Source organism: Aspergillus saccharolyticus (assembly GCF_003184585.1).
Source record: "Aspergillus saccharolyticus JOP 1030-1 unplaced genomic scaffold BP01scaffold_28, whole genome shotgun sequence".
In the NCBI taxonomy this organism is placed as follows: Eukaryota; Fungi; Ascomycota; class Eurotiomycetes; order Eurotiales; family Aspergillaceae; genus Aspergillus; species Aspergillus saccharolyticus.
Genome location: NW_020290638.1, coordinates 106,701 through 121,596, shown reverse-complemented (window position 1 = coordinate 121,596; position 14,896 = coordinate 106,701). Strand labels below are relative to the sequence as shown.

Below are 14,896 nucleotides of genomic sequence, written 5' to 3'. Positions count from 1 at the left end.
CTGAGCACATACAAATAGGTCTTTTACCGGGACTTTGAGCGGCAGTCCATCAGTACTTTGTCTTCATGTGTATATAAGACTTCGTACTCGTGGCAGTTTGATAAATTCTGGACTCTGGATACATTGAAGGCGCCCGGGGATGCTCAATATCAAGGTAGGATCTCGACCTCGCTGTGACTGAGGACTTAGTCAGGAATCAAGCAGTGGTTTTGAAAACTGGTAAGGACCCTGTCAGCTGCACAGGCTGAAGGCATCATCATATCATCCTCTCTCTTCACTCCTACTGATTGAATCTATTGTGGTAGATGATCATCATGTGACCTGCTCCGACATCTTCTCTCCCCCGCACGCCGCCGGTAGTTTTCATCAAGTCAAGCACTCCATCAAGCACTGCATCATGCATCATCTCATCAAACGCCTTCTTCAATCCATCCTTGTAAAGTATAATGTGCACCTCATCGAGCTAGAGCGCAGTCGCTCTCACTTCCCCCGCGTCAGCAGAGCATCCGCAATCGATGCACACAGACTCCATACACTCGTACTGGGATTCATGATGGTCAGAAACGAGACATCGACCCGGGCCACACTGAAGATATGCTGCCTGAGCTCCGACGCCAGCATACTGTCCATGGCGACCTCGGCCAACGAGGCCTTCACATCGATCTTCTCCACGGGGATGAGGACCATGTACGACAGCTTCTGCGTAACCGTTGCCAGGACGGCCGCAAGGACCTGCTCTCGATCTCCGGCCGCGACGGCACTCTGCAGCGTGGATTCCGCCGTCGCGCCGCCGCCGCCGTTCCCTCCCCCACCACCACCACCACTACTCCCAGAGTTCAAGGACCGCCGCAGGGCGTTAATCAGGACGGCAAAGCGCACGTCCGTCAGCGAATGCCAGAAAGTATTGTACCCCTGCTGGTGATACCTTTCGAGGGTGGTCACCTCCACGCCGGACAGCAGCAGCGACTGCGCGAGGGCGTCCCGAGGATGCGCGTCGGTCGGTTGGTGGGCCGCCAGCGCGAGATCAAAGATCTGGAGCACATCGCCCTCCGTCAGGAAGCGGATGCCCTTGCGCAGCAGCAGCTCCTCGATGTGCGAGTGTTCGTGCAGATACCCGACCTCGGCGATGGCGCCCAGCCCCAGCGAGAGCGCCGGCCGGCCCAGACAGCGGCGGTAGCGCGCAAACACGTCCAGGAAGTTGTTGGCCGCGCAGTAGTTGCTCTCGGTGGCCGTGCCGATCTTGCCGTTGATTGAGCTGGTCATGATGAAGAAGTCCAGCGCGTGGTCGCGGTTGTGGGCGGATAGCGCGTGGTGCAGGTTCCAGGCGCCTTCGATCTTGGCCGCTGTGCCCTCGCGCCACGAGGCGTGGCTCATCTCGGAGAAGATCGCCTCGTGCAGCCCCATCGCGGCGTGGATGACGCCCCCCAGCGGGACCGGGTCCGCGGCGGCGACGGCGCGCTCGACGTCCGCCGGGCAGGTCACGTCGCCGCGGATCACCGTGCAGTGGGCGCCCTGCTGCTCGAGATCGTCGATGAGGCGCTGCGCGGCGGGCTTCTGCGTGCCGCTGCGGCCCAGGAAGATGAAGTGCTTCGCGCCGCGGCGCACCATCCAGTGCGACAGACTGCGGCCCAGCCCTCCCAAGCATCCGACCATGAGGTAGCTCTTATCGGGGCGGAGCTGAGTGGCGTAGCGCTCCGGGACCACCGGCACCAAGAGATTCGGGTCCTCGAAGGAGATGGCGATCTTGCCTAGGCGGGCTGGGTGGTTGAAATGGCGGAGGGCCGGCCCCAGCTCGGCCGCTGTGAACGTTTGGAGCGGCTGGACGGGCTGGAGACCTCCGCTGCGCACCAGTGCGACCACCCGGGAGATGAGCTGGTGGAAGACGCGCTGCACGGCAGGGGCCCGCGAGGTCGCCAGGGCACTCAAGTCAAAGGCCGTGAAGGTGGTGCCTCGTGCGAACCCGTCCATGGGCAGCCGGCTGTGCTCCGTGATATCCTTCTTCCCGATTTCCACCAACCGGCCGAACTCGGCTAGACAGTCCCAGCTCTCCAGCAGCAGCTCGCCCACCAGCGAGTTGAGGACGACGTCCACGCCGCGGCCATTCGTCAGGGCCCGGATCTGCGCGGCAAATCCCGCCTGGCGGGAGTGGAGGATGTGGTCGGGCTCGATGCCATGATGGTCAATCAGATACTGCTTCTTCTCCTCCGTGCCCACCGAGACGAAAATCTCCGCCCCCATCATCCGTGCGACCTGGATCGCGGCAAGGCCGGCGCCACCGGTGGCGGAATGGATCAACACCGACTCGCCGGGCTGCAGACCCGCGCGCGATTCCAGGGCATAGAGCGCGGTCGCGAAGACGACCAAGACGGATGCGAAGCTGCGCAGATCCTCGTGGGGGCGCAGCTTCACGCAGGCGTGCGCGGGCACGACCTGCTGGGAGCTGAACTGCCCCGGGTACATCACCGCGACCCGGTCGTCCACGGCGAGGTCGCGCACGGCGGACCCCACGGCTACCACCGTGCCCGTGAACTCGGTGCTGCAGGTCGCCCCGGGCGTTTCCACTCTCCCCGCCAGCGCATAGACGTCCTTTGCATTCAGGCCGATCCAGCTCGTCTGGACCCGCACCTCCTCCGGTCCAAGCCGCGGTGGGGGCGTCCGGACAAACTGCACGGATTGCAGCTGGCCGGGCTTGGCCAGCGAGAGGGAGATCGGGCCGGCGCTGCCCAGGGGCGTTGGGACGGCGATGCCTTGGTTCTTGGTCCGGAAGTGGTCGTTCATGCGCTCATCGGGCACACCGCGACTCACGAGGAGAAGCCCCGACTCGCTCTGCAGGTATTCGTAGTCTGGGGGACAGCCTTCGGGGCGCGTGAGGACCCGCCGCACATGGCAGGCGATGTCGCGGGGGCGAGCGTGCGGGCCGAGCTCCAACGAGAAGATCTGGGTGGCGGGCTGCTCGATCATGATGGCGCGGGCCAACCCGTGGAAGACGGCCCGAGTGGGGTCGGCATCCGGATGGGCTCCGGATCCACTGGTCCAGACCATTTGGACCGGCTTTGCGAGGAGATGTTGGATGGCCGTGTACTCCTCGGGCGTGGCTCGCGCCATGACATCGCGGTCGAGCTCCACGGTCGACACGATTAGGGTCTTGTCGCCGATGGGTCCAATGTGGGTCAGTTCGCAACTGCGGACGGGCAGCGCGAGCTCCGTTTGGAGACAATCCTTGAGGCGATCGTCGTCCTCCTGGATCGGCGTGCGACGAATGAGGAGGACATTGTCGAATTGATGAGCGAGGCCTGGTTCGGCGGAGGCTGGACGCAGCATCCGAATGGGAGACCCTGCGCTGCTCGGGAGAGTGAGGGCAAGGACGAACTTTTCGGTCAGAAGACGCTCGCCGTGATCATGGCTGGCATCAATGACCCGCGTCGAAGCGTGGGAATAGCTCGCCACCCGATCGAGATGGGGTGTTTGATCGCCCACGACAACCAGACTGAATTTCTGCGCCGGGGCGGCTGCGACCCACGAGGAAAAAGACTCCATCCCCAACGGCGCCGCATAACGGTGCAGCGCAGCCACTTCTAACTGACCGTCTGCGCTGAAGCGGCCCAAATGGAAGCCGTTGCAACGTTGGTGCACGGTATGCGCCTTGAGAACCTCCGCCAGCGCCAGGGCCGCCAACGACAGGTCGGCGGAGAGAAACAGAATCTCCGCGTTCGGATCTTTATGTACGGCAAGGTCCAGGGCCAACACGAGGTTCCGACTCGAATCAGGCAGCAGTCCAAGGTCGGTATGGCAGCGAACATAATCCAAGGCTGCCGCAAACGCCGCGTCGTCTGGGAGGTGGTCGATGTCTGGCTTCCAGAGGAACCGGTACAACGGGTAGCGGACTTCCTCCTGGAACTCCTCACTGCCCGAGTATCTCGTGATGCTCATCTTCTCGATCTGCACCAGGGGGTTGTCGTCAGCACCCAGCAACACAGCGCGGATGTCATTGCTGGCGAAGCCGGTCACCGTTGCCGCGGCGCGGATCGTCGCCTCCTGTTCCGCCGACGACGGCGCCGTCAGTACGATCCGGCTGAAGCTCTTCGGGACCTTGGCGACCATTGCTTCGAGCTGACCTCCCGTGGCGGCCACCAGACCGGCCTGCAGGACGTTATCCAGGACTGCCGGGTGGATGAGATAGCGCGGTGCTGCCTGCACCCCTGGACACGGGGGCCGGAGATCCGCCACTCTGGCCTGCGCATACATGCCACCACCCCCCTTGGTGTCTGGGGTCCGGATGTCTTGCATGTGCTGGAAGTGGGGTCCGTAGCGCAACCCGCATTTATGCATACTTTCGTACCACATCCGCCGGCTCTTTGCAACCAGCCGACTGTCGGCGTACCGGGAGGGTTGGGCCCGGCTTGGGAGCCCCGGTTCTAACTTGAGGGTTCCGCGGGCGCGGATGATGGGGCCCTGGTCCGCGATCGAGGCGATCTGGAAGTCAAACCACTCCCGCGAGCTGGTCAGGTTGGAAATCGCCCGGAGGGAGAGTTCCGTGTAGAGCTCAATCGCCTCCTGGGCCCCGACGGGCAGGGCATTCGGCAGGTCCACGCGCTCGAAGCTGACGGAGAGTCCCGTCAAATCCCGGCTCATCTCCACGTCGCGTGCTTGGAGCAGCGCCTCGATGGCCATGGCAAGATATCCGGTGGCCGGAAAGACCGTCGCGTCGCCCAGTTGATGGTCTCGCAGCCACGGCACATGGTCCAGCACCAGCCGGTTCCGCCAGCCGAAGGTGATCCGATTGCCCCCCGCCACCGGGGTGCCCAACAACTCATGGCGCGGGAACTTTCTCTCGCGGACCTCACGGCTGACTCGCGATTCATTCCACAGGATCTTGTCGTAGTGCCAGGGATACGGGGGAAGGTCGTGGAGGACCTTGGGCGGGGGGCCAGTGCGGGTCGGATAGAGAGTCTGTATCTGCGCGAAGCTCACGGGGAACCCACTCGCAAACAACCCCCCCACCAGCTCCAGCACCGCACTCAGCGCATCCTGTCCGCGCTGGAGAGTCCCGAAGTAAGCGGTCGAGCTGCCCAGGGTCTGCAACACCGGCATCTTAAGCGCAGGATGCGGCCCGACCTCCACGAAGCACACCTCCGCCCCGAACAACCCAGCAACCACCCCGCGGAGTCCGTCGGAGAAATGCACCGGCGACTCGAGATTCTGGCGCCAGTACGCCGTGGTCCGCACGTCTGCTTCTCCGACCTGCTGGCGCAGGACCGTCGAGACCATGAAGGGGGAATCCCCCCCATTGCGCTCCGACGGTCGAGTCCTCGCGAAGATCCCGGCCTCCTCCAGCAAAGCCTCATACACCGGCCCGACCACCTCCATCTGCTGCGAATGGTACGCTTTGCCTCCGGTCCTGAGCGTGCGGGCCAATGTACCCTCTGCCGTTAGGGCTGCGACGAGGGCCTCCACCCCCTCCGCCGCGCCGCTCACCGTGACGTTTTCGGGGGAGTTGATGCACGCCACCCTCACTTGTGCTTGACCATCACCACCAGCACCAGCAGCAGCAGCAGGAACTGTCCGATGGATCCACTCCTCCGCCTTCTCCACTCCGACCCCCAGAGCAGCCATCGCCCCCACCGGTGCACATCGCGTCACCGCAGACCCACGATAATACGCGAGCGCAATCGCTTCCCGCGCATCCAGCCACCCCGCCGCATACGCCGCCGCAATCTCGCCCGACGAGTGCCCGACCACCGCATGCGTTGGGATCCGTAACGCCCGCAGGAGCTCGATGAGTCCAATCTGCACTGCTGTCGTCAGGGGTTGCGCGAACGCGGCTTCGTTGATCGGACACTTGTCCGACTGGTCCTGCAAGACCCCGGCGATGGTCCAGTCGGGCGGGTGGGGTAGACTCGCGAGGGCGGCGTCCAGGCTGTGCATCGCGTTGGCGAAGATGGGGATTGGGAGCAAAGACCGTGCCATGCCTTGCCATTGCGCGCCTTGGCCGGTGAAGACATGGATGAATCGGTGGGAGGGGGTGAGAGTCGGGGCTGAGGGGCTGGGGAGGTGGAGGTTCGTGGGGTGGAGGTCATGGTGGAGGGTTGCGGGGCGGGCGAGGATGAAGCCCCGGTGTTTGAGGTGGGTGCGGCGTTGGGAGAGGGTGTACGCCAGGTCGGAGGTTCTGGCTGGGGGCAAGGAGAGGTGGGATAGTTGCGCGACTCGGCGGGTGAGGGAGGAGGGGTCGCTGGCGGAGAAGGGGAGGAGGAATGGGAGAGTGTGGGTGCTGGGAAGTGCGGCTTGGTGAACAGCATCATCATCATCATCATTTGTGAGGCTGTCACGCAAGCAGCTTGTGGCGAATCGCCCCCGGGGACCGGCTTCTTCGATGATAGCGTGGGCATTCGCCCCGCCGAACCCGAACGAATTGATGCTGACCCGACGACCGAGTCCCGGGGCTGGCTCGGGGAAGGGAGTGGTCTGCGTGACGAGTTGGATGCCGTGGCGCTCCAGCTGGAGTTTAGGGTTGAGGGTGACGACCCCGATGGTGGGCGGCAATTGCTTCATCTCCAGGGCCAGCGTGGCTTTGATCACGCTGCTTAGCCCACTGGCGGCTTCGGAGTGGCCCAGGTTCGGCTTCAGGCCGCCCACGAGTAATGGGTGGGCTCGCGACTGTCCAGCGAACACCCCGGCGATGGATTGCGCTTCCTACAAGAAATCGTGGGTTATCATTAGTCGTTGCCTCCCACGCCCCGCTGCTGCATGGATCGGGGGGGGAGCTGAACCCACCATCACGTCCCCCACCGCCGTCCCCGTCCCATGCATTTCTACATAGGCTGTATCGGCCGGATTCAAGCCAGCCTGCGCATAGGCCTTTCGTGCTACGGAAATCTGGCCCTCGATGCTTGGCTGTGTGATCCCCGGCGTGCGGCCGTTGCTGTTGACCGCCGTGCCACGCACGATGCTGCGGATCGGGTCCCCGTCGCGGAGAGCGTCGTCGAGTCGCTTGAGATAGATGGCATTTACGCCTTCTCCGCGACCGTACCTGTCATCCCAGTATTAGTCTCTCTCTCTGCTCCAGGTGACTCCAGAAAACAGAAAAAAAAAATAAGAAGATACACCCACCCATCTGCTGATTCGTCGAATGTATGACACACCGAACTGGGCGACAACACCCCTCCCTGCGAGACCGAGACATGAAGATCCGGCGACTGAATGAGGTTCACGCCCGCGACCAGCGCAGACTCGCACTCGTGATTGCGCAGCGCCGAGACCGCCTGATGCAAGGCGTAGATGGAGGCCGAGCACGCCGTGTTGATTACACAGCTGGGGCCGGTGAGGTTGAAGGCGTGGCTCACGCGGTTGGCGAGGATGGTGGCGCCCATCCCAGTGGCCGAGTATCGGGTCATCCATTCCACGTCTTTGCTGCTGAGGGCTGCGTGGTCCTGTAGGAACGTCGCCACTGCCGGAAAGTAAGTAACCATCTCTCCAGCAGAAAGAAAAAGTCGGGACAAACATACCGTAGCAACCGACTGAGGCCCCCGAAACCGCACTGAGCGAGTAACCCGCACTCTCCAGACACTCAAACACCACCTCGAGCAGCCCGCGCTGCGCCGGGTCCATGTCGGCGGCTTCGCGATTGTTGATCCCGAAAAAGTGATTATCGAATTGCCGGATGTCATGGTTCAGGAAGTGTCCCCCGGTGCCTACTGCGGTGGCAGGCTCGTCCTTGGCCCCGGTGTAGGCGTCCGGATTGAACCGCGAGGGGGGCACGGGCCCGGCGGCGCTTCGGTCTTGGGCGAGAAAGTCCCAGAGTTGGGAGGGACTGGCGATATCGCCGGGTAATCGACATCCTAGCGGTCTGTGAGCTTTTTGCCAGTGGCACGTCGGGGACCACTCACCCATGCCGATGATTGCAATTGCAGAGGGATCTGTGGGATCTTCCGTGGGGGTTACCTGCTGGGCAGGCCCATTCGCCAGGCTCTGAAGTCCCGCCGGAAGTTGCATCTTGCTGTGACACGTTACGAAAAAGTGGATGAATGGAATAATCCAAGTTCTCAAGGTTGGGAGGGGGGCATACACACTGCCTTAAGTTCCTCGGAGAGGGGAGGGGGGTCTGCGACTTGAGCCGCAGAAGTGGGTTTGCGATGAATCGCTGGCCAGCTACAGACAATGCGGCTGAGAGACAATCTACTCATCGTGCATGAACATGTCTCTCAAACTCGGTGTATTGTCGGTACAGGCGATGTATGGACGGCACAAGCCCTCGTATCAGTGGGGGGAAGGGAGGTGGGGGGGGCAAAAGCCGGCACATGTATTCGTCTCGAGTGACGAGAGGCCTGACTTGATGTCTAGGACGGAGACAACATGATGAAGGCGCAAGCAGATTGTGCTATAACCTGTCGGGGTTTAGTGTGCCATCAGAAGGTTTGAAAGGCTAATGATCCAATAGGCGGGAGAGCCGTCGATGAGGCCAATTAAGGGTGATTCCTTCCGTCCGTCCCCGCCTATACTGTACAGACAATCCTGCCTCGAGTTCAGTGCTTGCGGTGGCTACTTCAACCTTCCCACTATTCCAACAATGCCACAGGCACAACTACAGTACGATCTACGGTGTACTGCCTCGGCAGCAGTCGACATACGGAGTATGTGTCCAGACATGTCGGGACTTTTTCTGTTAGGGCTCATACATACCGTTGATCAACAATGCCGTGCAGCCTAGACCTGCTCCCTGGCCAGCCCTAATTACGCCCTTGGATTTCACTGGAGGGATATCCGCCACCAAGACCCACCAACGTCGTCCCCCTCAAATCCTTTATCCCGCACGCAAACTCAGAACCGTACGAGCATGAGGCTCTTTTGATTGCCTCGACATCAATGGTTGGCCGCCCGACATGTGGATCAACCCACTGTGCTTATCAGTGCACTGTGCGCAGTGCGCCGGAATTCCGATGATCCGCTGGCCCCCAGCGGCGCGGGCGAGTTTGGGGGCCAATTTCCCCAAGGACTAGTTGTCTTAATGTCGCATACTACTGTAAGTATCAACTAAGTTGACTGGTTGTTCGTTCCCACGGAGGAAAGGAAACCCCACTGCCAGGCAGGCGCGACAATGAGACTCATTTTGAATCCCTGTAACCTCTAACTCGATGCAGCGTACAGCCCCCAAGACGACTGTGCCGGCTTACGAGAGGGAGAGTTCAAGAGGAGGTGGGAGAGTATAACTTATACTCTGCCCAAACGATCCGCTATTACCCTCCATCAACACATTGCTCTTCTTCCTCCTTACCTTTCTCTCTCAAATCACATACATCAATCATGTCTTGGTCCCAGGTTTCCGAGCGCCGGTGGGAGCGTCCCGCCAACGGCATGGAGGGCTTCTTCGCGGTCATGGAGAACACGTCCAGTGCGCTCTGCGAGGGCCGGCGGCAGTTCATTATCATCTCGCGCCTGAAAGTCGACCTGCAACTGCCCGCAGCCGAGGTGGAGGAGGCTTTACGGTATGCCTGGAAGCAACTGCGCTACGAGCAACCCCAAATCGCCGTGGCCACCGAGGGCGACCACAAAGTGTACGAAGTGCCCGACGAGGCCGCCCTACAATCCTGGCTGGAGAGGACCTTCATCGTCTCCGATGCGCTGGACAGCGAGGCGATTGGCAAGGAGGCCCCGCCGATTGCGCAGCCCACCCTCTACTACCTCCCCCAGGCCTCGCCCGCACAGCTCGTGCTGCGGGCCTCGCATTCCGTCATCGACGGGGTCGGCACCTTGTGGCTGTGGCACACCTACCTCACCGCGCTGACCCACCCCAACCCAACCCTGGTCTTCGGGGACGAAGCACAGCGTCTGCCGCCATCGCTGGAGAAAGCCCTGGGTCACCCGGACGTCCTCGCCGCAGATACCATCGCCAAGGGGGTGCAGATCGTCGGCGAGGCCGTCAGCCAGATGCCGGGGATCGGGCCCGTCAACAAAATCGGCACCGTGCCCGCAGGGCCCACGCAGCGGCGCGAGCTGGAACTCCCGCCCCAGACCACCGAGGCGATCGTGCAGGCCTGCCGGCGCAATGGCTACAGCGTCACGGCCGCGGTGCACGCCGCGTTCGCGCTCACCGTCGTCAAGCACGCCGACCCGGCACAGCCGGCCGCCAAGTACGTGACGGTCAACAACTTCAACCTGCGCGACCACCTCCCCGCCCCCTACAACTCCAGCCGCTACGCCGCCGCCGTCTACTACAGCATCTGGCCGCTGATCCTCGACCCCCCGACCTCCTTCACGGAGGCGGTGCGCGCCATCGACGCCCAGTACAAGGGGGTCTTCAAGGACTCCCCGGAGAATGTCGCGCTGTGTGGCGCTGTTACGAGTGGGCTGCGGGAGATCGTCAAGAGCCCGGAGTTCTGGGCCGCGCCGCCCGCCCGCGACGCGCTGGTCAGTAGTCTGGGGGTGATTGAGCGCTATCTCGAGCAGTCGTATGCGTCGGACGCCGGGGACAGGCAGCGCGGGGTGGTGGTGGAGGACTTCAAACTGGGGACCGAGATCGTGCTGGGCCATAGCATGTTCTTCCTGTATACCTTCCGCAATCGGTTGCGCGTGGTGTTCAGCTTCAATGAGGCGTATGAGGCGGAGGAATCGGTGCAGAGTTACTTGGAGGATGTGCAGAAGATCTTGCTGGAGGAGCTTGTGGCGTGATTGCTTGGTCTGCTACTGTACACGTCGTAGCTTACAATAGTAGTTTAGTGACGACCAGCGAGGAGAAGAAAAAAAATAATGAAATGAACCAATACAACAGCCCCAGCACTATACTTGTCTTAATCTACTACAACTGTGTAAACATTGAGTCACAAGAAATGCACGTACTGTGTCCACCGCACTTTAACTTGAAGAAATACTAATATATCTCTATTAATACCTGGTATAGTATTCCCTCTCCATCATACTGACATCCAATCCGCTCAACTTCCTACCTACCCGACAACCAAAAGCACTGCAGCGCCGTGAGAGCCCAACAGCAAGACGCCCTACCTCTTCCCCTAGCACTTCTGAATTGACCCCAGACTGCGAATCCTTCAGAGCGGTCCCGCCTCACGATCTCAGATCGACAGGGACCCCCAGCTCCATAATTCTCCGAAGGACTTTCTTGACCCCTCTTCCTGCACAGCAGAAGCAGAAACAGAAGCAGAAGCAGACGCCTAATTAGACACATGATCCACAGAACCCGCTTCCTTGTTCCTGGCACCTGCAAAGGGAGTGTCTCCAGTAGAGCAGCCCCAGCGCAGCAGCACGGGGGATTCAGCCATGCTAGCTGCTACGCTGAGTCAGCGCATGGATTGCCCAGTAGACTGGTGTCGCCCAGCAGACTGGTATCGCTCAGTAGACGGTACTTGTGTGGCCAAGAGGGCTGTTCGCAGCGGACCCGGATTGTCATAACGAGAATCGAAGATCGGTGGGGTCGAAGAGTGAGTGGCAGCAGTACGTAGTAGTAAGTAGTAGTCTTGCTAACCCCCTTTCCCGATGCACTACTCAGGAGTAGTAGAATCTACTGTGTATATATTACTGTGTATATACATGCCCCCGTCAATGCCTTGACAGTAGACTGGCACGCACGACTGAGTGATCTTCAGGATGCTAGAACATGAAAGGGGATGCCTTCATACTACGGAGTACAGTACACGATAGATGGATGTGCCGGGGGGCGCTCTGCAGCGCCTGGCGCCTGGCAACTGGCGACAGTCTTAGCCCTAAGCCCGGCCACGGGCTTTTCCAACTTCACTTACCCTCCCCAAACTGGGGCTCAACGCCCGCTCGCGGCCTACTCCTTCTTGCTCTGCTGCTCAATTGAGTGAGGAAACACGAACAATACCTTACTGAGCTTCCTTCAAAGGATTTGTCTACGGGGTGTACGGTGTATGAAGGACGACACAGATGCCATGGAATGTGGGCCAATGGCTCAACTAAAGTCGTCCCACTAGCCAGCCATACCATCCGGCCCCCAATTCCTGCCCCGTATTACCATATGGGTGCCGATTTGGAAAGATTTCCCCTCTTCGTCTCCCGCAGGGCTTACAGTGAATTGACTTCGCCTCTGTCTTATTATTGTGTATGAAATCCATCTAGTGGTGTGGTTTTGGTGTAATTTGGATGATAATGGCATGATCCGGGCCTGGAGCGGGAGAAACTGCAGACAACAGTGCCCTGTGTAGTCTTACTTCTTACGCACTGCACATCTACAGTACCTACAGTATTGTACCTTTGTCAGAATGAGGATTGACCCAGTCAATTATGCTCAGTCCACAACCCAGAAAACAATTAAGTAGGGTCAAGTCAGCTTGATGCGTAAGGATTAATGCTTCGTACAGTCTTTGGTCAGTCACTAAAAAATACAAGTGGAGCAACTTCAAACATAAAAAACAAAACCGCTAATTTAGCTTCGGGGCCAACCGTCGAATTTCCCGTTACTCTTTCTTACCCTTTGGCATCGCCCGTGCCAGACAGCGCCACCTGTTTTCATCGGGTGTTGAAGGGATGGGAGTGGGGCTGTTGGTAAGTTCAATCACTGAATGTGAAATGAACTTAGGGTTTCATTTCAGCGGCAACTAACAGGTAAATATGGCGCTGAGAGGATGCATTCTCCAGCACCGAAAGAAGAAGACGAAATACATAGCAGCCTTGGCAGTTAGTCCTTAGCCCCCAAGATAACAGTCAACATACAAGGCACCCTCGAGTGGCCCCGCCCCAGTGGAGCGAATTGTAAATCACTGAATAACTTACCGAGTCTTCTTGCCTCGTGCGCACGGCGGGTCGATGCTATATGTGCTCGTGATATAGAGACGATTCTTCCACACAGCAGGCACCCAATGGTCTGTTCGTGTGGGTGGTGCTTATCAAGCTGAGGCTTACACAAATACCCAGCACGCAGTACGCAACATATCCGCTTGGGTGCAGTGGCAGCTCCACATCGAGCCCGTGCAGCGGTCTGATTCAGCCGTGTGTGTTCATACTGTGTACACAGTGGCCATACTGTCTGGGTGCGGACTGAGGCATTCTGGCGTATTACACCCAACAAAACGAAAATCGCTGAACACAATCACTCCAGAGATTTGCCGGATGGGAGTCGGTTAGGGCGTAGAGAAAGCTCAGATGCTTCAACTCGATGTTACCCTCAATTCCAGAAGCAAGTGGGATGTGTAAGTTACTGGCTAATGGCTGATACGGAGTACATTGGCAGAGGATTCACCCCAACAGCAACAGCCGGGTCCTGGGGCCAAGGGGCCAGCGTTAGTTGATCTATCATCATCCCTCTTGCAACTGCAGTATCCATCTAACTAACTAAGTGGATTCTGCAGGAGGGACGCACGTGTCTTACCATCGGTAGTGTGTCTCTCTTTTATGTACGTTTGACGCCTCCCATCCTTGTCCCCCCCCCCCCCCCCTCCTCTCCGCAACTTGAAAATGCCCCGGTACATTCCTGTGTCGACCCCCCTGCTGTCCTATCAGCCATTGTGAACATGGATTTGGACATCCCGGAGGGCACACCCAACCGGGGGCCCAGTGTGCAGGCGCTGTTCATCGTTCTGCTGGTCTGCACGACCTTGATGACGGTGACGCGGGTGGTCTCGAAGATCGTCACCAAGCAACGGTGGTGGTGGGATGATTTGTTTGCGCTGCTCTCCTGGGTATATATCAAACCTTTCCTACTTACTAAACCCCTGGACCCTGGCCCCGGAGAGATAAAGATTCTGACTCGAACTCAAGCCAGCAGAAGTCATCATCCTCTCGCTCCTCATCGCCTGGGTGCAGCTCGGGCTGGGGCTGCATGAAGCCTTTGTCGCGGCGCAAGACCCGAGCCTCCTGACGCGCGGGGCGCGATACTTCTACGTGTGCATCTTCTTCTTCGACACCTCGATCTGCTTCCCCAAGCTCTCCGCCCTCTTCCTGTACGCGCGCGTCTTCAACACGACCACCAACCGCCTCCTGCGCCTGCAGCTCTGGATCCTCGGCGCCCTGGTGGTGGGCTGGCTCCTCTCCGCGGTGTTGGTCACCATCTGGCAATGTGATCCCATCCCCAAGGCCTGGACCCCGACGCTGAAGGGCAGCTGCGTCAACAGCTTCGCCTGGTACACCGCCACCGCCACCCTCTCCTGCGCCATCGACATCTGGATCCTCATCATCCCCGTCCCCCTCATCTGGCGCCTGCAGAGCAGCCTGCGTCGCCGCATCTACCTCCTCGTCGCCTTCATCCTCACCTACTCCGTCATCGTCGTCTCCCTCGGCCGCATGATCGCCACCGTCCAGATCATCCCCAAGGTCGCCGACGACGAGACCTGGACCCTCACCACTTACCTCTACTGGGCCACCCTCGAGGGGAGTCTCTCCATTATCTCCATCTCCGTGCCCAATGCCATCGCCCTCGCCAAACATCCCTGGGGGTGGGGGTGGGGCCGCGCGGGCAGTACCGGCAGCACTACTACAAACACCACCACCACCAACAACAAACACAGTCACAGTCATAGTCGGCATTCGGCAGGACTGACGTATGAGTTGACGAGTCAGAATCAGAATTACTCGTCGATTCGCGCCGGTAGGGCCAGTACGACGACGACGTCTACGAGTGAGAATACAAGTAAGTTGGAGCTGGTCGCCGGGGCGGCGGATTCCGGCGGCGGCGGGGAGGAGATGGCCGTGGGCAAGATTCGCGTGATGACCAATATACGCGTGCACTGAAGAGGGCCGTTGCAAGCTTTCTGGGGGTGGTGGGAAATCTTCGTGGTTTTTTTGACATTGTCTTATTGACTTTGACTTTGACTTTTTTTTTTTTTTTTTTTTTTTTTTTTTTGTTTTTTTTTTTTTTTTTTTTTTCTTTTTTTTTTGGTGAGTCGGGCTAGTATTGGGCATGGCTACTTTTACAGGGCCCGGTTGGGGTGTT

At 59.6% G+C, this 14,896-nt stretch overlaps 4 protein-coding genes across 4 annotated transcripts; 3 read left to right on the top strand and 1 right to left on the bottom strand.

Annotated features, from left to right (window-relative positions):
• Positions 1-480: 480 nt before the first annotated feature.
• On the bottom strand, positions 481-7,887 carry BP01DRAFT_301510 (type I polyketide synthase; the record flags this gene model as incomplete). Its single annotated transcript, XM_025572031.1, has 4 exons — positions 481-6,690; positions 6,772-7,027; positions 7,108-7,444; positions 7,503-7,887. The coding sequence occupies 4 exons, from the start codon at positions 7,885-7,887 to the stop codon at positions 481-483; spliced, it is 7,188 nt and encodes a 2,395-aa protein (XP_025429204.1).
• Positions 7,888-9,001: 1,114 nt separating this feature from the next.
• BP01DRAFT_105543 (uncharacterized protein) lies at positions 9,002-10,837 on the top strand. The gene has a single exon (XM_025570276.1). The coding sequence runs from the start codon at positions 9,298-9,300 to the stop codon at positions 10,660-10,662; it is 1,365 nt and encodes a 454-aa protein (XP_025429203.1). The 5' UTR covers positions 9,002-9,297; the 3' UTR covers positions 10,663-10,837.
• A 689-nt stretch (positions 10,838-11,526) lies between these two features.
• On the top strand, positions 11,527-12,011 carry BP01DRAFT_358732 (uncharacterized protein). Its single transcript, XM_025575505.1, has one exon. It carries the CDS (start codon positions 11,654-11,656, stop codon positions 11,810-11,812), a length of 159 nt encoding a protein of 52 aa, XP_025429202.1. The 5' UTR covers positions 11,527-11,653; the 3' UTR covers positions 11,813-12,011.
• Positions 12,012-13,478: 1,467 nt separating this feature from the next.
• BP01DRAFT_270686 (uncharacterized protein) lies at positions 13,479-14,388 on the top strand (the record flags this gene model as incomplete). The annotated part of the gene is made up of 2 exons (XM_025571384.1): positions 13,479-13,646; positions 13,726-14,388. Coding segments are annotated over 2 exons (831 nt in total), but the record flags the coding sequence as incomplete, so codon positions are not given.
• Between the last annotated feature and the right edge of the window lie 508 nt (positions 14,389-14,896).

What these genes read in the sequence shown, in the direction of transcription:
- BP01DRAFT_105543 (XM_025570276.1), top strand. Translation starts at nt 9,298, where the DNA reads ATGTCTTGGTCCCAGGTTTCCGAGCGCCGGTGGGAGCGTCCCGCCAAC.
- BP01DRAFT_358732 (XM_025575505.1), top strand. Translation starts at nt 11,654, where the DNA reads ATGTGCCGGGGGGCGCTCTGCAGCGCCTGGCGCCTGGCAACTGGCGAC.